Source organism: Siniperca chuatsi, linkage group LG5 (assembly GCF_020085105.1).
Source record: "Siniperca chuatsi isolate FFG_IHB_CAS linkage group LG5, ASM2008510v1, whole genome shotgun sequence".
NCBI lineage: Eukaryota > Metazoa > Chordata > Actinopteri > Centrarchiformes > Sinipercidae > Siniperca > Siniperca chuatsi.
In genome coordinates, this window is record NC_058046.1 from 27,006,153 (window position 1) to 27,028,782 (window position 22,630).

Here is a 22,630-nt window from a genome sequence, read left to right on the forward strand (position 1 = left end):
GCAAGTAAATGTTCCTTTAATATGACATGCTGCATAAAACGTAGAGTTGGGCAAAAGAAAACCTTTTAAGAAAACATATCAGGCTATCATCAGTGCTGATAAGGCTCCTATTTTCCCCTTTTGGCATGCATTTAAAGCAATCATTAGTGTCTTAGTCAGCACAGGTGCCATACCAAATTTTGTTGGAGAATTAAAAAAATGAATTAGCAGGTTTTCGTGACACCAAATCCCTCTTCTCCATCTGGGTTTAACAATATTACTATTACTGTCATTTCTTTTGAGTTCATTTCCTGTTACTGCCAAGTGTTGCTTGCACTATGACATATTATTCATAACGTCAAGATGAGTCTTAAAGCCACTTAAAGCCTCGGGAGCAAATGCAACTGATCAAAACTAATTTAATCTTTCTCAGGGCAATTACATCTTTGCATGTTGTTCTACAACATCGCTAGTGTTCCTCTATCCCTTTCTATAGCTGCAGCCTTGAGTGTCATTAAAAGATTGATATATATAGATTACATGTTGTGTGGTTTTTATAATGTTCTGTACTCTTGCAGTGAATGGGAAGTCTGTCTATTATGTATCCCATTGTGTACTTAATCTTAGTCACTATGGGAGTTGTCACTGTGTACATGCATTAAAGTCACAAGGAACATTTATTGTTCCTGGCAAATAGATTCCTAGTGCTTTGCCACAAAGTTAAAGGTTTGGAGCTGCTGCCCAGCTGCTGATTAAAACAGATAAAATAAATTTAAAAATTAATCATATCTTGAGTGTTTAAACACTTTTCCTAGTGAATATACATTGTTTATACATCTATTTTGGAAATACACACTCCAATCGTCCAATAAGTAGGCTAAGCATCCTCTTTTGGCAACATCATAAATGAAATATTTCTTTTTGAAGAAGTCCATCTATTCACCATCTTTTAATCTTATAAATGGATATGAATAAAGGATAATTACAGTCACCTGGGGTTATTTATTTTATTTTGAATTTTCAAGGTGGAGCTCACTAGTCCTGTGTAATTCTGTGGGTAGTGCAAAGCACCGACACTCGGGTGACCAAAACAAAATGAAATCATGGCATTGTGAATTAATTTGGATAAAAGTGTCAAGTAAGTGCTGTATTTAATTGCTTTTTATAAATCAACTAATCAAGTGAATCAAGTTTGCCTTCATTAACCTTCTCAGCAGTCTGAATGGATTGATGAGGGGAAAATGAATTACGTGTGATTAAGAAGAGAATAAGTGACAAAAAGAGGACGAGGTAGAAGAGGAGAGAAACTGGGAGAGGATTCTATCCAGGTGCCTTGGGTCATTTGAGAGCCTAGAAAGGAAATGAGAGGTAAAGTGGATTAAAGAGGCAGAGGTCACACACACATACACACACATACAGCTAAACTCACACATTTTCCATTTGGCAGTAACAGGCTTAGGAAATAGCCAGCGATTTTGAAGTGCGCAACATCAGACCTGACCATTAGGAACACCCAAAGACATATATCTGTGGGAGCTGCGACCTCGAGGGGGTCTAAAACAAATTTTAGACCTCCAATGATTCAGTACTGCACAGAAAGAGATTTTGTTGTTAAATCAGCAAATCCCTGAATGCTCCCCAGTGCCTCCCCATAAAATGTTCAGCAGATTGCTCAGTGACAAAAATTACCAGGAAGTGAAAAACTGCTCCACTCGAGGCTTTATAAAAAGTGAAATGATTCAGTGTCACTACAGTATACAGCAAGAGTGCAGAAATCTTCACATCATACATATCTCTTGCATCCACCTTGCATCAGAACATATATCTACAGATGTTGTTACATTAGATACTTTAGTGTAATGTTAGACATTTCATTAGACAAATGTTACCAATTTCCTACATTGTCTGTGCGGTCAACTCTGTAACCTTAAATAGTTCACTACATCTGTGCCAGTGCTTATACCAATGTTTTTTTTTCATTCTAGATTAATTCCCAGTATGATTAAGTGCTTATATGCCCAAAACAAAGAGTTTCATCATCCAATTAGCTGTATGCTATTGTGCAATATAGGAAGCTAGATGAAAAACTGGGTGCAAAGGAATCTTGCCACAAAAAAGTTCCTACCATAAAAGCAACTCTTCCTTTCCAACTGTGGTATTCATTATGTCAGTTTTATTCCAAAATTACTCCCAAGAGGAACCTGACATGTCTTGCCTCTTCTCAAAGCTGTGTCGTGTCCCCAGTTTTATCCACTGTAAATACAATACTAAGAACTCTGTCAGTCAGAACTCAAACAGATATTTGATCAGGTTTGCTGTTGACACAGCTTTAGTCCGAAGAAAGGGAGCATAGTCTTATCCTACCAGAGTTTGCAGTGCGGTAACGACTCTCATCTGACTAATAAGGTATAGTAAAAATTGGTGCTCTCATTCAAGTTCTTGAGGAATATAAATAAATACTATATATAAGGTCTACATTGACAAACTGAATTGGTCTCAACATCAGATTATATCTATAACAAAAGTCAGCAAATTCTGTATTTGACTCACATCACTCACTTATAGGACTTTTTTTATGATAATGTTTATTTACATGGCACCTTTCAAAAACAAAGTTACAAAGTGCTTTGCAGTAAAATAAAGAATAAAACGTAAATACAATTCAAAACATAATAGATAAAATAAGATAAGATAAAATTGGGTTTTAAGAAGAGATTTAAAAGAGGATACTGAGTTTGCTTGCTTGAGATCCTCAGGCAAGTAAAGATCTTGGAACCATTAGTACAGTCCTGCCAGAGGATCTCAAGCAGTGAAGAGGCTCATAGAGAATTATCAGATTTATATGATGCTTTATTAAGAGCATCTTAATATTCTTTGTCCTTTGTTGCCTCTGTAATGCTAATGTTGCCACTTTTGTACTACCATAACCATCTAGATGAAGGAATATGGGATGCTTGCTGAACCACTCCCACACTATTTTGTGCATAAAAGGCAGTGATTGAAAGAACTTTTTGCACCTGTTCAGAATGGGAGGGAATGGTTATCTGGTAGAATAAGAGATTGGTTTGACCATTAACTAATAATATCTAAATGGATAATCAGTTAAATAAGTTATTTCATGTGTGGTAACTAGTGTAGAGAGAAGTAAAGTGAGAGTGAGACATGAGTGAAAGTGAGAGGAAGTTAGAAGGGAAAAAGAGAGTGACATATTTGGGTGGAGGGGGAGAAATAAGGGTGTGTGTGTGTGTGTGTTTGTGTGTGTGTAGCAGAGAGTGAATTATGGCTGAGGTGTTATGCTGTGCCCTGTGTCACACTCGTCCTCTCACCTCCATAAAATATACTGGCCTCAATCAATAACTAATTACCTGCTAATTACCATGCTAAAATACACAGCAGCAATCACATAAACACACAAACATCCACGTATTGATAACTTAAGTAGGGTGGTGCCATGTGTTACACCACCAAACACTGTTTCTCAACACAAACACACACATTGGCCATAATTCAGGGCAATCCCTTGATGAAGGTCATAGGTCAAGAAGACAGTTTGACTACCAAGACACATAAAAAAAAAAACACTTCAGAAAAGAACTTGATCTTCAACTATTCCCCAAACTTTCATCTCATATCACTCAATCATCTCCTACCTTCTCTCTTTGATTGGTCTCACCCCCTCAGTCATCCTCCTGGATGCGTGCATACGTGAGAATTAATGTTCATAATAAAGAACTGACAGATGTAGTATCACCTTTTCTGTAGTTCAATCTGAAACTGATGTGGAAATAATATGACAGCAGGATAAACAGTACGATCCATATAGTCGAGAATATTTCTAACTGCAACAAACTCAGCTGCTGCTGACTTTGTCCAAACTGCAAAACTGAAAAAGAAAAAAACAATCTTAAACATACAGGCTTATTATGTGGGCTGATTACCACATACTTTGGTGTTATTTTCATATTATTCAATATTAATAATCATGTTTCAGATACTATAGATTTCCACCTGTCAATACTTTCTCTGCATAGAGCGCTTGTTTCCCATGCTGCCGCCCCCCCACCCCTTCGCACTCATGCTCCCCACTGGCCTCCACCCATTTCTCTTTCTCTCTCTCTCACCCTGACATTTTGACAGCTGTTGCCATCCCTCCATTTTGCGTTCCCTCAAGGAGCCATGTTGTTTCCTGGCGGTGCATTAGCACCCCATCACTGGCAGACATGGACAGTTCAGACACCATTGTCGGTCTGTCCTGCCCTGTGCTTGACCTGTCATTGTAATGCTGCAGTGTTATTGGTAAAGGAATGTAGCTCAGTGTTATCTCTGTTTTTCACAAGCTCCTCTCGGCTGCGATGCTGTTACTTAGCTTTTAATATCTATTCAAATGAGTGTCGAAGGATTACCTTCAACATGTACTGCACTACAGATTACTAAATTACATTTCACACTGTCATCTGTAACATTTTGTTCGAGATTTCTCAAGTAGTAACACTTGGATTATGGATTACTTGAATTACTTTATTAACATATTTTGTTTTCAACATATTTGAAAAAGTGGCCAAAAATGAATCATTTAACGATTCTGTTTTGATTCAAAATTCCTTTGCTTTCAAGAGAGTTTAGTGCAACTGGAAAAAAGAATAAGATTTATGAATTAAAGTTGACCTCACTTCGTCCTGGTTGAAATCATTCCGGCCTGAGTCCAGCAGAAGCCGGCCTGTACCAAACTCCCCAGACCTGGCCCGAAGCCCAAAGCCAATATTTCAACATCAAAACACACACACTCTCTCAGTGTACACACATAGCCACACAGATGTGTCGGTACACTGTTCACAGTGTAGTCTGCTGTTATAAGTTACCTGCCTATCCATCACGATGAAGTAACAAGTTAGCCAACTGTTAACAAAAGTTCATATTTTCTGCGCAGACGCTACCAGAGCCCGCAGAATGCACATGAAAATGTGTCCAAACCCAACCAGACTGTATCAACCCTGTCAGGTCCTGTCACACTCTGGTCGGAAAAAGAGCCACATCTTCTTTACTCTTTGACAGTCTGAATGTTACCACACACACGGCCCTAACATTTACAGATTGGTGGCTATCCAGTACAGAGCCAGTGGAACACTGCTTTATTCAAAGCCTATCTGAAAAACTGGAAGTTATATATTTCCACATTTATGTAACGTAAATCTGTGGTGGTTATTTCAGTTTGGGTAAAACTGGGTAAAAGCCCCAGGGTTTAACTGCTTTTAGATCTGTGCTGTCGTGAACATCTATGGGAACCACCAGTGACACTTCACATTTCCTGGACCATCACTGGATATATTTTCCAACTGAATAAATACTAAAAGAAAAAAATACTTGGAATCAATTTAGAAATCTAGAGTCTAGCTTGTTTGTTTTTTAAATGGACTGTGATCTACGGTGATTACCCCCAGTTTATATGGTAACTTATCTTAACTCATATCTAGTATTTTAAATACAATGTCCTCATATGTGTGTGTGTTTGCGTTGCTTAGAATCTTCTGTCCCATTAGCAAAGTGAAACATCTGCAACTGTCTCCCACCAGCCCGCATTTGTCCTCATACATGCATTTATGCATGTACACGCACACACATAAAGTTATAACAGAGGTGTACGAAGTTTAAGTAAACCTGACAGTTGAGAGAGAGAGAGCGATGAAAAACAGTGAAAGAGCAAAGATTAATGTGGCTTTGTGAAATGGATATAGAGCTAGAAAAATGGGAGAGACTTGCAAAGAGAAAAAGACAGATTGTTTATATGCTGTAGGAAAATGGGACATGAGGCCACACATCATGAAACACAAATCAGATTTTTATTACAAGATGCTACGCGTATGGTTCTTCATCAACAAAACATCAACATATTAATTTAGACTCCAGTAAAGACGGAGACTTGGGAAATCTGCTGGGTTGTGCTCCTTCCTCCTCTCTGTTCACGTTGCTGGCCACTTTTCCACTTCAGTTTGAGGTTACAGGAAAAGCAGAGCAGCCCAGGTGTCGTTTTTCCCCAGCCATGTCCTCCAGCTCCTCCTGGGGGATCCTGAGGCCGTCTAACGCTGGTGGGATGCACAATCTCTCCAGTGTGTTGTGGGTCTGCCCCGGGGGTCTCCTCCCAGTCGGACGTGCCCAGAATAGCTCCCCAGGGAGGCATCCAGGAGGCATCCTGACCAGATGCCTGAACAGTTTGATGCTGTTTCTAGTTCCTAAATTGCCTCGCTGTCGAGCCATTTCTTCCTCTGCCCTTCTTTGTCATGTTTACCACGTCTCCTTTTGCACTGAGCCTATTTAAAAGTTGAGAAGTGAAAACACAGAGGGGGGAAGAAACAGAGAAAGAGCTAGAGAGATTGTCTAAATCAACTGCAGTATTGCTGCATTTCCCACTGCACCGTTCTCTTGTTAGCAGCCAGCGACCAGCTTCCACTGCAGGGCTATTAACATTAGAAAGGCCAGGCTGTTGAACCGCTTTCACAGAGGTCGGGCGTCTGGCCTATCCAGCATTATATCGCTGATGTTTACATCCACTTAAGCATAACTCACTAAATGTTATGAAACTATGTAGCGTAAAATTGAGAGGGCAAAAACGGGCAGAGTACAAGCAGGTAATCACCAATATGATTAGCTCAGTCCAGTAAGTCTGTCCTGGATGAACTTAAAGCCTGGAGTACACTCTTTTATATACAGTACACAACTGTGGGACATTTCTTTCGCACATAATCAGGTTACATTCCAAGCAACTGTGCATTAATGTTTTGGGGTTTTTTTAGATATTTTAAAATAATTGTATGGAGTGATTTAAGGCGAGTTTTATCTTTGTATAAATGGCATAAATTAGTAGCTAACATTAGTTTGGACTCACTCCTGTTATCATGTGAACTGACCCATCTCTGTTCCTTGAACATCTATGGCTTCTTCCCCGCAGTTATGATCATGCAATCTCAGCATTTCCACTGCACAGTGACAGTAAAAGCAGCTGTCTCCTTCACTTTTCATTCATGCTGTGTGTTACAGCATGTTTTCTTTCCAGCCAAATTGGAGCCACCGCAGTCAGCATCAAGACAGGTTTCAGATTCAATACCAGCTGTTTAGAGAATGGAACCTATTTTGTATTGCATGGATAACTTATTCATACAGAAAGAAAAAAGTATGCTTACTAAACAACTGCTGTACTTTGGCTCCCTTCCAGTGTAGATTTAGATTTTTTTAGTCATTTATTTATTTCTTTTTGGCAGTTGAACTGTACAAAGAATGATGGAATGGTCTGGTTACTTGTGGGAAGAATAAAGAATACATGAATTGTGCTGCAGTGACCGTTGTATCTTTCATTTAAATATGATTTTAACAGTGTGTCAGAAATAAGCAAAAAGACCAACTCTAACAGCAAATACGGTCACTTAAAAAAAGCCCCCCTTTTTACACACACACACCTAGGCCACAATAGGGCCATACAAACAGACATATTGGGGCCAGTGTTGACTTATATCTTTATGCTAATAAGCATACTAATTCGCACAGGGAACTTTCTAGAAAAAAAAAAAGAAAGCACCACAATCCAACACACACATACAAAGACACACACACGCAGACAAATACAAACCCACACAAGAAAACCCTCCTTTCTTTTCCTAAAGCCCTGTAGACCTCCTTGACAAAGACAGGAGAGTCAAAGGGAGAAAGTCTTTGAAGTTAAGAAAGAAAGAACTACTTTTTCATTGTCTTATTGGAGAGAGAAGGTAGGGAGGATAGAGAGACGAGAGTTGGAAGGCCTGCCCAAAAATGTTGGCGTTTACTCTGACAAAGAATTCAGCCAGTTAGACCTGTGTTGGGTGAATGTGCATCATCTGACCTGGCTGTACATTTTGACATAGTGGAGGCTGCCGATTAATTTATTTATAGTAATTTTACTAAAATTGCAAAACAAATGTCACCAATACATTTCTTCTTAGTGCTGTTGTGTTATGTTTCTACACAGTTACAGGGATATGGAATGTATATTCCCTAAATGCCGTCACAGTACCAGCCCCAGCAGAATATCATCAAGAAGAGAGAAATGAACAACAGAGCATACATCTATTTGTTATATCTGTTATAATACCAGAAACACAAATAAGCTACAGCAAGTGATTCAAAAGTTGTTGTTTTTTTTATTATAGTGGTTTACCTGGAAGTGTAACATTGTCAAATTTTATTGTCTTTTTTTAAACTACTACTCTTGTGTGTCATTCTCTCTATCTAGGTCATTATCTACGTCTCTCTCTCTCTCTCTCTCTCTCTCTCTCTCTTTCCCTCCATCTCTCCCGGGTTTATAGGAATGTTTCCATCCAGTAGTCCAATGAATTACAAACAAACTTTTCAAATGCCAGTGAGGTGTGTTGCTGTTAGCTTATGTAGTATGCGTTCGTGAAATCTAATGGTTAGTATTGAGCAAGTTACATGTTGTGTAGTCTCAACTAATAGTAAAAGAATAACGCTTAACGATTACTATAAAGTACCCTAACTCTTCTTACAACCGTGATTGGCTCCATGGGAGCAACAACAGCCTTGGCAGTGCTCAAAAGTTGTGGTTGACAGATACTTAATGATGGCTAAAGTATGTTGCTCATCACAGGTCAGAACACTTACAGCATTTGCTAATTGACACTCTTTTCCAGAGCGATTTACAAGTCTGTTCAGTCTTCCAGTCAGAGGTACGCCAGTGTCATCATAACTGTAAACCTGCTGGCGTTTGCAGTCCAACCAAGATTAGAACCCCCCCCCCATAAATACACATGCTCTGTATTTATTTAACAAATGTGTTGCTACAGTATTTAATGCTGAATTTACTTACCAACACCAAGACTTTCAATTTCAAAGGAGCATTAAGATTTAAGACTTCACCAAATTTCGCCAGTTCTGTCCAGCTTTTAAAATTCAAAAAATAAAAATTCTACCCAATAAAATGGAAAGCTATCATTTCTCTTACATCAGCTCATATCTCTTTAATGCTCTCCCCTCTCTGTCTCTGCTTTATCTTTCTCTCTCTTCTTGTATCTTTTGTGTCACCTTCTGGCTGTTTTCTCTCTTTAAATTCTCATAAGTCTTCCCATTCTTTTCATTCCATTACTGTATTTTTCTATATTTCTTTCTCTGTCTCTCTCTCTCTCTCTCTCTCAAATCAATTCAATTGGGTTTTATTGGCATGGGAAACAAATGTTAACATTGCCGGAGTAAGTGTGAAATAAAAACATATGCATAAACAGAAGAAATTAGCTTTGAGTCGGGGCCGGGCATTTTGAGGAAGAGGAGGAAGATGAAAAAAGGAAGACAAATGCAGTCCATCCCGAACCAAGGTTATTAAACCTTTAAATCACGCTTCTCTGATCCACACTGTGGATGGCTGAGTAGACATTAGCATGTTTATTCTGCATCACCCAGGACTCAAACTCGTGGCCTTAAACACCAAGGGCAAGTCATGATCATGCTGAGCCATGTGCCCATCGAAAAGCCTTTTGTTAGTTTGGTGTCAATTGAGCAAAAAATGTGAGCAGAAGCGGCTGAAGAGTTAATAATTAGAATCAGGTGTGTTAGCGATAGCTAAAGCATGCATGCAGTAGCTCTCCAGGAGGAGGGCTGATGAATACTGATGTAAGATATTCATTTTGCATTATCCAAGTCTTGAACTCACAACCTTTGCCAGCAAGGCCATGTCATGTTGCGCTACCCGTAGAAACAGAAAAGGCAGAGGTGGCTTCACACTGAGACTTATGCAACCACCAGGGTTGTGCTAATGGCTTAAAGGCAAATTTCACACTAGTGTCAAAAATTCAGTTATCAAGACAAAATTCTGAGAATTTGTGGACTTCCTCTAGACAACATAGAGATGTCTGTAATTTATTTTTACATTGCTTCATTGCTTTTGTTGCTCCATGAATGACAAACAGATGTTTAAAGATGCTCTATTTCCATTGACTGCAATGGTTTACATGAGGATAGAATTCAAAATACTGTACTTTTTGAAATACAATTCTGAATACAATTCTTATCACACTACATCTACCATAACTACAAAATTTTAGAATTAAAATAAACATCAGAGTTTTATTTTATCGAGAATTTGCAGTAGCTGTGTACCGTACTGTTTACAGTCAAACATTTTGATGCACTGTGGGCTCAGTTTTTTTAATTTAAAAAAATCTGCCTGGATCGTTTGTGGAGGACAGTCTGAAGATACAGTGTGGCGAGTTTGGTGTCGTTTCCGGAAAACATTTGGGAGGTTTAATTATTTTTACAGTTTTTGAGAAAAACAGAGTGATGGACTTCATAATACCCGTCAGCTTGAAGTATGTGAACTATTCTGCTCAGCTGGGTCTACATTTTGGTGAATGTTGTAAAGTGGTAGCATGTATGACTGTTTTGTTATGAATTTTCAGTTTTAAACTTTAGACGGTTGCTGTAGCGCTACCATCAGGACTGTTGGCCCACAGTTCCTGTTGAGGACGTTTGGCATAGGACTGGACCTATGTGCAAAATTTTGTTTATTTTCACGCATGGGAAGGCAGATTTCCTAAGAAGAAGAATAACATCGGCGGTAGAGCTGCCGGCCCCTAATAATAATAATAATAATAATTAAAACAATAATAATAAATAATAAAAATTGTAGACAGTTAAAAATACAAATACAAATAACGAGAATAAGAGTTGAACTTGTTAAAGTAAATGTTCCTTATTTCATTGAATGTTTTACATTGAAGGAGGAAGTGCATCTCAGCCTCACCTGTTGAACAGTGACCACACATTCTGTTTTCTTTTGGTTGCCAGGATTTTTTTGTGTCTTCCTTTTTCGATTGCCAGTTTGTGCTCACTGAGCCTGTGCTTGGCTAGGATCTTTCTCTGCTTTCTGTCTCTGACAGTAGAGAGATATTCTGCCTATTCATCATCTCTTTTAAGGGCCAGATAACATTCAGATCTACTTTGGCGCAAAGCATGCAGAAAACAAACCCCTGTATCTAAATGACAGCCATATGAAACTATGTGCAGAGGCGATTGGCCTAGTGTGGGTTTTCTTAAATAACGGACAGGCGGGAAGTCTAATCCCATCAGAGAGTTGGTTAGTCTGTCCCTCAGGGCCCGCCCCTGTCTACCAAGTGGGCCCTGATTGGATATGATTCTTAAAGTCAGATGGATTGGATTGCCAAAGGCAGAGAACAAGTGAAATGAGCAGAGAGGGAAGGAGGGAGAGTGTGAAGCACACAGAGAAAAAGATTGCAAGATGAAATGTGAGAGTGAGAGAGATGGATGGATTGCATTACAGAGAGAAAATATACATCTGAGAGAGACTAATAGGGGAATATCCGAGACACTAAGAGAGAGACTGAAGACAGAGAGAGAAGTAACCGTAAATTCAGACAGATCACTTAGCTTCAGGGAGATGAATATGGATTTAAATAAATGACTCAGCTTGGGGATATCGCCGGTAAATGGGAGTGAGTGGGTGGTTGAGTTTTGGGACTCCTGAGTAGGTTTTTGGGGAAGGGGAGTCGAGTGGAAGAGGGGTGTAGTATGCTAAAAGCACATTCCATAGTTTGAGTATTAGTTCATGCAGCACCACAGACCGAAAAAGCTAGCAGAGTTGTTTTTTATTATCATTGCTGGTTTGTTTTTCACTCTCTGGGTGTGTTTTTAGGTTGTGAGAGAGCTCAACACAATTTAGAGAAATGAGATCTGGAGCATACAGTTATTGTTTAAGTCTTTAATAAGATGCAGCAAAGGAGCACCATGCTGCAACTTATTAACAACTTTAACGATACTCACGCGATCCTGACCTCATCCCTACCAGTTTCTGTCTCATTGTCGTGTCTGTCATTAGACTTCTCTGGATAAGGAAAGCATATGTTGTACAGCTCCCAGTGTATGCACACTGGGAGCTCTGGTCTGTCACCAGAGAGAGTCAATACGTTGTTCCTCAAAAAGGAGCTAGATTTGATGTAACATTATTTCAAGAAATAAAGTCACCAGGGTGGTCTGAAACATCTTTTAAAGTAAAGACAAATGCCTGGTGGCAACAGTGGTAGAAACAAATTTTTTTAATGTAACACGAGCCGCAGGTGCCTCTCAACCAACAGGCTGCTTTTAAAGTCTGACATTCAACAAACAGGCAGAGGTTCCTTTGGGAGACGGCGCCAAAACAGCAGCAGGTGGTTTGACAAGCGCACAGTAAGAACTGGGATTGTTACAAGGGTTGCATGTTCATGGACATCATATCGAGACATGACCATCAATTAACCTCTACACAAAAGCCAAGAGTAAAACATGTCATTTTCTCTTAAACAAGCCTGAGGTCTGTGGGTCAGGGGTTCCTGCATGCATAATATCCTATTTTAACTGCAGGCAGATCATTATAAGTCAAAGAATGTACTAAAATACTATTTCAGAGAATTCAAATGTGGACTGTCAAAACTGCTGAAAAACTGCTACACTAATAAAGGCATCGGAGCATCTGTTGCAACAGCTGCACATTTTTGGTAGCTTACAAGGTGTTTGTATACAATGATAGGAAAGGTTTGACACTTTAGAAAAGCTGCGAAAAAAACCATTCACCTCCTCGTTTTACGTTTGAAAAAACTGAAAGATTTTCTCAGGGAAGAAAACAGAATGTAAAACAGTTTTAATATCGTTTACAAGTTTTTCCTTGCGTGGCATATTTGTGCTCTTGTTTGTGTGTGTGTGTGTTTGTGTGTGTGTGTGTGTGTGTGTGTGTGTGTGTGTGTGTGTGTGTGTGTGTGTGTGTGTGTGTGTGTGTGCGTGAGACTGTGTGCGTCCATCTTTGCTTTTAAAGTCCTAAAAATGTGAATCGGATTCAGCCGCTACTTTCTACCAAAACATATTTGCTGAATCGCTGCTGAGGATTTAGGAAAGTTTTCAGCAATAGTCTTTGGAGGTTTGGACGACTGTTGTGGCGTTGTTTGTGGTATTTGGTGAAGACAGTTTTTCTGCCCTCTGTGTTTTCAACAAGTCCTAACTGCTGAGATCCACACTTTTACTTTCTCTCCGCTACTTTTTCTCACTGCTTTTCCTTTCCTTTCTCCTTTTTTACCTCTCTCTCTCTCTCTCTGTCTCTTCAATTTTTTCTCACTTTGCTTTCCCTCTCGTTCCCACTCCTGTTTGTCCTGCTCTCTCTCTCTCTCTCTGTGTGTGTGTCTTTCTCAGAAACAAAGAGATTAAATCCATTCTTCAGTGTCTTCAAACCTCCAACTCAGCTGTTTACTTGCAAAAACACCAATACGCTTGTTCTAAGTCTGCGTGTGTGTTTATGTTTGTGTCGGGTTTTGCATCTTTGTGTGTGTCTTTTCCTGTGTGTCTGTGTGTGCGTGTGTCACAGCAGCCGTCCAAAACTGATGCATCTTTATTTCTTCTTTCCAATTATTTTTTAAAACATATAATAGTAATAGTGGGCCTAATAATAATAATAACAGTTCATTTAAAATAATGCTAACTAACTTTAATCTGTCCATTTTAGGTTATTAAATAATAAGCACTGAAATAACACAGTTTCTGCATTTTGCTCCAACTTTATAACTTTCCTTGTTTTTAAATTTTAAGGGTTAAATTTTCTTTATTATTTTAGGGGATTCATGAGGTTTAACCCAATGATATAAAGCTTTTTGAAGTTAAAACCTTCATATAATATTTGTGGCCTGATGTCTCCAAACTTAATGTGACTCTTTGGGAACCATTCAAATTTAATACAATTCTCAATGTGACAGAAACAGAGCAAACAGTTGAAGTATGAAGCCATCTATCTTGAAAAGTTATTTCACCTAAATTAAGGTCTTAATGCTTTTCTTTGTATATTTGTGCCAAAATAACTACCTTAAAGGGGGAGATTGCCACCTATTAATGCATTTACTTTGAAGGAATAGTTGGACATTTTGGGAAATTCACTTATTCGCTTTCTTGCCAAGAGAGAAGATTGATACCACTCCTGTTCCAGCATTAACTACAGTGCTCGAGCGAGGAGTCGTTTAGCTGTTTAGTAAAGCAGCAAATTGTCGTTATTACACCTTAGTGTTAAATGTGTAGTATAAAATGTTAATTAGTGAGTTTTAGAGGTGCTGGTAAGCTGATTCTGTTGCCTTTCGACAGAGCCTGGCCAGCTGTTTCTCCCTGTTTCCAGTCTTTGTGCTAAGCTAACCGGCTGCCGACTGTAGTCTTTTGTTTGACAGACAGATACGAGAGCGGTATCGATCTTCTCATCTAACTCTCCGCCAGGAAGCAAATAAGTGTAGCTCCCAAAATGTCGAACAATTCCTCTAACCATGTCTGATAATGAATTTAATCAGGTAAGCAGCAGGCATGACACGGACAGAAATCACAACCGCTCGCATTTTTTCCATGTTGTGAAAACAAGGTATCATAGATCGAGGGAATTAATATGTGATCAAGATAAAGGGTTATAAAATATAATAAACCATGGATGCTCTGTCGCCGTAGTAATCTAAACTACTTTGAACCATGTAAGTATCAAAATTTTGATATAAGCTGATTGTTGCCAGTAATCGGGGTATTGCTGTTTACATTGCTGTACTCCTTTTTAGTGAGTAGAATGTCCACTATTTCGAGTTGATAAACCTACATTACATCGTGCCTAGCAGTGGCAGTAGAGAAAATAACTGAAGAAAAACAGTAGAACGGACTTTTCCCCTCATGCTTTAAGAGAGGTGGTAGTGAAGGACTGAGCCTAACTGAGGGTGGAGAAAAGGGGTGGAAAGTATTTATCTAAGATGAGTCAATAAATATAATTTAAAATGATGTTCTAGAAGGTGGGTACTTTGGCAACAACTCTGGTGGTCAGCACGCCCCTCTGCTGCACTGCACTTACCGGTCCTTGGATTTTCCGTGGTGCTTGATGCTCTTTTCTTCGTCTGATCGGTCAGTAACACAGCAGTTCTGCGGCTGTGAATTCTAAACAAACAGTTGTTGTTGTAGAAGCAATGACATGCATCACTTCCAGTTTTTCCAGGAAGAAAACTATCAAAAAGTATAGAAAGCAATTAGAATTAGCTCCACCTTGACCAACTACAACACTGAAGTGCCGCTTACATGTTAATGCATCCAGTGATATAATAACACTGACAGGGGGCATTCTGCATGATGAGTAATATTAGTAATATTTGGAATACTGGAATTTTTACTTGTAATGGAGTATTTTTAGAATGTGGTATTTCTACTTTTACTTAAGGACCTGAATACTTCTTCCACCACTTGTCCCCAGCTGTGTGTATGTTTGTGTTATGTCTGTGTGTGTGTGTGTGTGTGTCTGCTAGTATTCATGCATTCATTTTTTCTGTTTGTGTTGCCCTCACCACATCATGTGTCTGGCAGCTCTCGTGAGTCTATTCTGGCACTTTGCTCCACAGCTCTGTGCCATGTGGGCACACACACACACACACACACACACACACACACACACACACACACAAAGAATACAGCAAAGAAAATCTACAAGAAGTTAAAAGATCATTTGAATGTAACAAAAAAGTAGTTAGTAATTCAGAGTTCATCCCTCTGTGCAGTAGAATTTGTATTTTGTAAACTCAAAACTCAAAACAAAAGACTATTTCTTCTAACTCTCCAAATGCAGACAAAATGAACTACAACTTGATTTTTCTAAAATGTTCCTTTGGGGCGTTCAGCCACAGAGCAGAAGTAATTCAGCAAACCTGTGGTAGAAATGACAGAGCTGGACAATGGCTACAGTGGTAGTTCAAGCAGAACCATTGTGCATTCCCTTGACTTCTGCTGTCTTATGCCTTCATTGGAAACTGAACCCTGCCACAGTAACTAAGTGCAGTTTTCACACTGATTTACACCTGGAATATAAAAATGATTTGGAGAAATAGTTTGAGGCACCAACAGTCTAACATCCCTTTGATGTTAACAAGCGGTAAATCAGGTTTCAGAGAGAGGAAGATGAAGAAGGAGACTGTGCGATGGGGGAGGGAGGGCAAGGCGGAGACAAAGGAAAAAGAGAAGGTCAAGAGAGGGAAATAGTGGATGTTGGGGGAGATATAAAGAAAATTAAAGGAAGAGAAGAAAAAGAGAAATTGAAAAGAAGAGAGGAAAAGGGTTGGGCACCTTTCCTTTTATGTTGGGGGAGCAGAAGCAGAGGGAAGAAAGTAAAATTGAAAGAAATTAAAAAGGTGAGAGGAGATAGAGAGGAAATGGTTTAGCTCTGATGTACAAAATGTTAACCTCTTTTGAGATCAAAGAGTTTCATAAGGAAGCCATAAAAAATATCACACCACACAAAGTGTGTGTAGGTCCTGTGTGTGCTTGTTTGTGTTTTTCAGGGAAATGGGAAATTCTGTCCTGAGCTTGATCCGGCCCAAGCCCGACAATAATCAGCCGGAACCTGACGCAAAACCTGAAGTCAATATTTTAATGTAAAAACTCACAAATCTTCACCAAATGTTAGCTAAATGGCTAAAACATCATAACCTCTATAACCAGACAAGTTGGTGAGTGTTGAACCTCTCATTTACACATTTTACTCTTTTACTCTCTACATTCTTCTTGAATAGTTGTATTTTACACACAGCCAAAAAAGTTAGCTGATGCTAGTTGGTAAGCTGGCGTAACAATTCTGCTGCAGTGTGTGTGTATGGTGGAATGACACCAAGACAAAGTTATCGGTTTGCATAAATGAGTGTATCGTTACAAACTGTCATACTAAAAGCATACTTAGTAACAGCGAAAATATAAAAGTAACACTTAACGTGTGTTTTGTCATTTTACGTAGGTGAATTTTGACCACTAAGGGGCAGAAAGTCTCCAAAATGAGTTTACAGAAATAACGGCCAGGCTCATCAAGTTGTTAGATTAAATTATGTGTTAGCAAACATTTTCCCTCCGACTGTAGTAGGTGTTCAGCGTCTGCACAAGGTGAAAATGCAAAAAAATATGCGTGTATCTTGGGATCCCAAACAGGCATACTCCCACAGAGACAGTCGGTGCGTCTGCTAGCTAACGTCTGTATAGTTGGTACATTGGCATTGACGCTCCCTGTCTGAACACCCCTTACACATCCGGCAGACACAGAGCAGCATGAGAATCCCACTGGAGTCCTATTTTTGACCTGAGGAACGTGAGTCCAATATTCACTCTCATGTTAGATCTGTTTTCATTTTCATTTAGTCCTGAGAAAAATATCTGGGTCTGAAAACAGCAGAGTTTTGTGTTGCACATTTAAAAATAATACTGAAATCTGCCTATTAAATACCCAACATAACCCTAACATTGTTAAAGGTACCAAATACAAAAGTACCAAAATACAGTCAATAAGTGTCAATAAATGGGGTTGAGACAAAATACTTGTGAGGCAGCCTGTCTGGTCAGCGGCCTGATACGAATGTGTGAGACTGGAGAAATATGAAAGAGGGTGTTGCTGAAAAAGAGCATACACACAAATGAATGGTACCCCGGGTAAATCAATGTTAAAAATACAAATATACATTTAAAAACAGAGCAAGGGAATGAATGTGAAGTGGGACTGAGGGAAAGGAAGGGCTAAACCTAGCGTAAGGAAATGTTCAGTTTTTCAAAAGAAAGTGGAATAAGGTAGATAAACACTGAAAGGTGAGACAGGCAGGCAGTGAGAGTCAGAAGGACTGCATGAAACAGAAAGACAGACAAACGGAGTGCATGTTAGATGTAAGGCTGAGAGTGAAACAGGAAGGAGTGGGGAGAAAGAGCAGGATACATGTAGTATGGAGAGATGGAAGAGGGAATGAAACTGAGAGAGGGAGGATAAGAAAGAGGGGGAGGTGAAGTTATGTACATGCCAGGAATGGCTGAATGGCTGTGGAAATAAAAATCATCAGAACTAATGAAGGGGGGACAGAGAGGAACAGTATGACAGTAAATACATTCAACACAGTTTTGCAGCAGTTGATATGATTTTGTCGTAGTGCACGATCAAAGAACCCCAAATGCAGAACACAACGGAGTAGAACTGGGTTTAAGTTAGTAAGAGTCTTTATTATTGCTGAAATAATAACTATGCGGAAGGCTGCCGTAGTTCCCTGTGGACTCAGAGGACGCGGCCGGTCCGGGTCGTGGATGAAGCGGCGACGTTCCGGACGGAGACAGGGGAAGCAGGCTCTGGACTGGCCGGTGTAGGGGGGTAGCCGGTGTAGTCCAGGCAGCTGATCCGTGGGGTGGAGCAGGTTGGACCCGAGAGACAGAGCAGAGCAGGCAAGGCAGCTGGCTGGTGTAGCCCGGCAGCTGGTACAGGAAACAGTCTTGCAGAGATCCGAGAATAGCTCTGTGACAGAAACAGAAACAGTTACAACGAACTACAGCGTACTGTTCATTTAACTTGGTCGCGGTTGGAGCCGCAACGTGGGTTTACGCACACACACACACACACATACACACACATGCATGCACAAACAGCAGCGAACAGGGGACACCCAGGAAACACAAGGAGAGGAAAAGCACACTAGAGTGCACAGGGATCAGGGGGGAACAGAGGCTAACTATAACAGATTTAATATTTACCCTCGTTCTAGATTTTACCTTTGTAGGCTACATTTGGATGATTTTAGTCAGTATTCTTTATATTAACCGACACTTATATTTTTTCAGCTCGTAAATGCAGAGGATCCAGTCAGTAAAAGTATAATTTTCTTGACAAAATATTAACTCTTCTTCTAAAGCATTTAGAAATGAATGAAATAAGACATAAAAAAAATGAAAAGGTATGTATGTAAATTACAAAAATTGTAGATGTTGATGATGTAGATGTTGTTGCATGTTTCCTGATCTTTGGGTCCATCCCCAAGAGATTTTTTTTTTTTTTTTTTGGGGGGACTTGTCTGCTGTCTATTTACTATGGTTTGCTTAGGTAACTATTTGTAGTAAAGTTGCAAGACAGGCCCAGAAATACATCTTGACATTAGATAATATATACAATTCTGTGTACATAATGTATAGCTAACAGCCTGGCAAACCATCACAATATGCCTACCTCGGGTTATGATCACTTTCCTTCTTGCTTGAATCCATTGTTGGTAAAACATGTGGGATGATTTTGTCCAAACAATGTCATTTCAATCAGTCACACAGTCAGACAAGCAAGGAGGGTGAAATGAAATCCTGGCTTTTCCATTGTTCTGCCTGTCACATTGTCTGTAAGGGTGCTGTCCACTTTCTGAAATACAACCATAATAATCCAGTGTCTACATTCATTTTTTGCACTTCGGTTTCAATTTCATTTGAATAATACTGTTCTAAAACTAGATTTCTGCATTTACATAATTATGGCGACAGAAAACATGTAATGGTGCTTTTAAGGAGAAGACATAACTTCAGTCAGGTTGATAAAGAAGACATTTTCCACAGACTTGACTGTCTATGAAAACTGAGAGGTGAACATAAAGAGGATTTTTGCGAGTAACAAATCTGTATTTTATGTTTGTTTTAACATAGCACGATTGGGCAGTTATGATGTCACATTTGAGACAATTATTAATTATTTAATTAATTATTGTTGTGTCCTTGTTATGTCTGAGTAGACACCATATGAACTCGATATATGAAAGGTTCTCGTTCCACAGTAAAATGTCCTGTCCTGTGACTGATGTATTATTGTATATTACATTACTGTATTGGACTGGTAATACTGGTGCAACAATGTGTAAGCAGCATTTTACTGTTGTAGCTGGTCAAGGTGGAGCTAGTTCTAACTATTTTATATACAGTTACAATAGGTAGTGAAGTCCGGTGGTTTCCAGCCCAGGGGTCAGGCCCCTCTGAAGGGTCACCAGATAAATCTGAGGGGTCATGAGATGGTAATGGGCTAGCAATGAAGAAAAAACTAATTTTTGCGACACACATTTGTATTAATTACAGTGCAAGTACCTTAGAAGTATACTATTTTTTGAGTAAATGTACTTACTTCCCACCATTGCATACAAAGTCAGCTGAGTTGTGACTGACTCATGTTAAACATGTAATATAGTGTGTTGTTAAACATCTGATACTACTGTAAAATTAAAGTGTGATTCCATGTTAATTACTGTAAACAATGAAACCGTGGTTTAGATGACTGATAGTCAAACTTATATCAGTGTTGTCAAATGTAAAACTATATTTTTTCATATTTTCTTTTTGCCCTCTAGCCCTCTTCATATTTTAGAACAGATCTCTTCCTAGAGCCATTGGCACGCAATTTAAAATTCAGTGCAAAGGTTGCCAGTATTCTGTGCATTATGTGTTCAAAGTAATTGTCTTAAAATTGATGTGATTTACTGGTTTTAGAATATTACATGTGGCACATTTAATACTGTACGTTGCTTCAGATTGGTAGAGGTGACAATAGCTCTCTGGGAATTCACAAACCCAAAATGCCACCGATGTGGCAGGAAGAATCTACAGAAGCATATTATTAACCTTTCTTCATAGGGCACTTTGCAAAACAGTGTTCCAAAGTGCTTTACAAGATGAATGAAAATGTAAGAAATCAGTGACAAAATATCTTATTTGCTGCAAGAGCATGAATGTTCTGATGAAAACTCGCTCCAGGCTGTGCTTAAGGAATGCACAACAGAGGCTGCATCTGTTTCTGTGGAAATTACTGAGTTAGGTCTGTTTGAGGTCGGTTGGAAATGTCAGACTCTGCATGCACGTTGTCCCAAACTCAACCCAACTCCTTTTCTCCTCTTTTGCTGTTTTCAGGTTTCCGCAAACTGTGACCAGGTTTTGGTCAACGGTAAAGAAATGCGTGGTCGGCAGTCTTTGGCGGTCAACTTCACCTACCTGCACCTTTCTGCTCAGCTGCAGCTCACCGTCTGGGTGCCCAAGCTACCTCTGCAGATAGACGTGTCAGATACCGAGCTGAGCCAGGTTAAAGGCTGGAGAGTGCCGATCATCACTAATAAGAGGTAAATTACCTGTATGACCTCAAGGGAACAACTGATGGAGACACAGAGGGTGTAAGCATAAGTATCAGTTTGCATTTTGCATAAACCATACTGATTCATGTTGTGAAGACAATCGTACTACTTACCTTTCCTACAACAGCTACATACATCAGGCCAGGTAACGCAAACGTGAAAGTTTGCTGTTAAAATACTTAATGTATATGGTGTGAGGTGTGTATGGGTGGGAAGCCAGTGAAGGATCATCTTTTTGTATCATCTCCGGCTCCCGCTAGTTAGTCCACCTGATATTTCCAGCTAGGTTGCAATAGAGCCCAACAGATACTAGATTTTTGAGGCCAATACCAATTTCACTTTTTTATATGAACACACACTCTACTGTGTGTGTATGTTATGTTTGTTAAGTGTCCCTTAAACTTGCCAGTGCTTTCCAGTGTACAAATTAGAACGGTGACACTGTTTCAAAATTATCTCGAGCACATCTTGGGCATTTCTGTTGTTACTTATCAGCTGACAATACGCCGATACTAATATATCTGCAGTAAGCTGATTTATTGGTCCTGCACTTGTTTACAACCTATCTATGCCAAGATGGGAAGCTGGTAACACGGTGAAATGAGATAAAATAAACAGATTTTTTTAATAAATTGAAAATATAATAACTTTTTGTATCACATTAAAACTAAACTGGTCCCTTACTTTCTTGTAGCAAAGAGCAATCCAACTGATTTTCTTTTCAGTCGATTGCTGGTGGCACGCAAGGCAGTTTGGAGCATGGCGATCAATCTAAATTGTGAAAATATATTTCAATCTCTAAATTATTACAATATATTGATGCTGAAGTGTTAACTGTAGCTCTTTAATGAACTCAGAAACACTACTGACTGATCCAAGCCCACACATGAGCATACGCCAGCAACAACATAATTGAATGTGCTAAAAAATCTCGTTGTACTGTGGCAACAAGTATTGTCACTCAAGTAATAGTAATACAAACAAAACTGAATAACAAAACAAAACGTGAATTTCAGCATGTGAGAAAAAAGAGAAAAGAGACAGTTTTGTTGTATCTAATTTGTTTTACTTAAGATTTGTGTGTGTTTCTTTGCAACTGAGAGAGAAAAGAAGATAAACCGAATGTGTGTGTCTTTTGGCTTTTGTGTGTGTGTGTGTGTGTTTCTCTCCCTGTGTGTGTGTGCATGTTTGCGTGTGTGATATAGTGCTTATTGAATGGAGCAGTTGAGAGCACATATCATTCCAGCCAGTCTGTAATTTCCTATGAGGTCAAGGCCGGCCTGGCTATACTGATGACAACTATTATAGTTTTAGCATCATTGCCACTGAATGAAGCATTCAGTCACCTCACACACACACACACACACACACACACACACACACACTCTCTCTCTCTCTCTCTCTCTCAAAAGGGAGACAATGCAGGTGGGTGGATCACTTAGAGGGTGTTGGTGTGTGAGAATACGTTTTTTTCCATACTTTTGTGTGTACGTGCACATGCATGTCTACTATTTTGTGCAGCTTTTTATGTCTTTGTGCGATATGAAAGAAGGAAGGAGGGTGAAGGCATAACAATATATAGAGAAAGAAGGAATGTAGGACAGAATATAAATCAGTACTGTAGCTTATAAACTGTAGAAGTGCCTTCAGGGCATTTATCTTTCGTCTACTCTGCACAAAGAATGAAAAATATCAGA

At 39.3% G+C, this 22,630-nt stretch overlaps 1 protein-coding gene across 4 annotated transcripts in view; it reads left to right on the forward strand.

Moving 5' to 3' along the window:
• si:dkey-215k6.1 (transmembrane protein 132D) overlaps positions 1-22,630 on the forward strand; it is a 274,706-nt gene that overhangs the window by 233,531 nt on the left and 18,545 nt on the right. For all 4 annotated transcript variants that reach the window (XM_044195290.1, XM_044195291.1, XM_044195292.1 and 1 more), the window contains one exon: positions 20,716-20,921. In XM_044195290.1, coding sequence (XP_044051225.1) covers positions 20,716-20,921 — 206 coding nt within the window. The remainder of the gene's footprint in view (positions 1-20,715; positions 20,922-22,630) is intronic.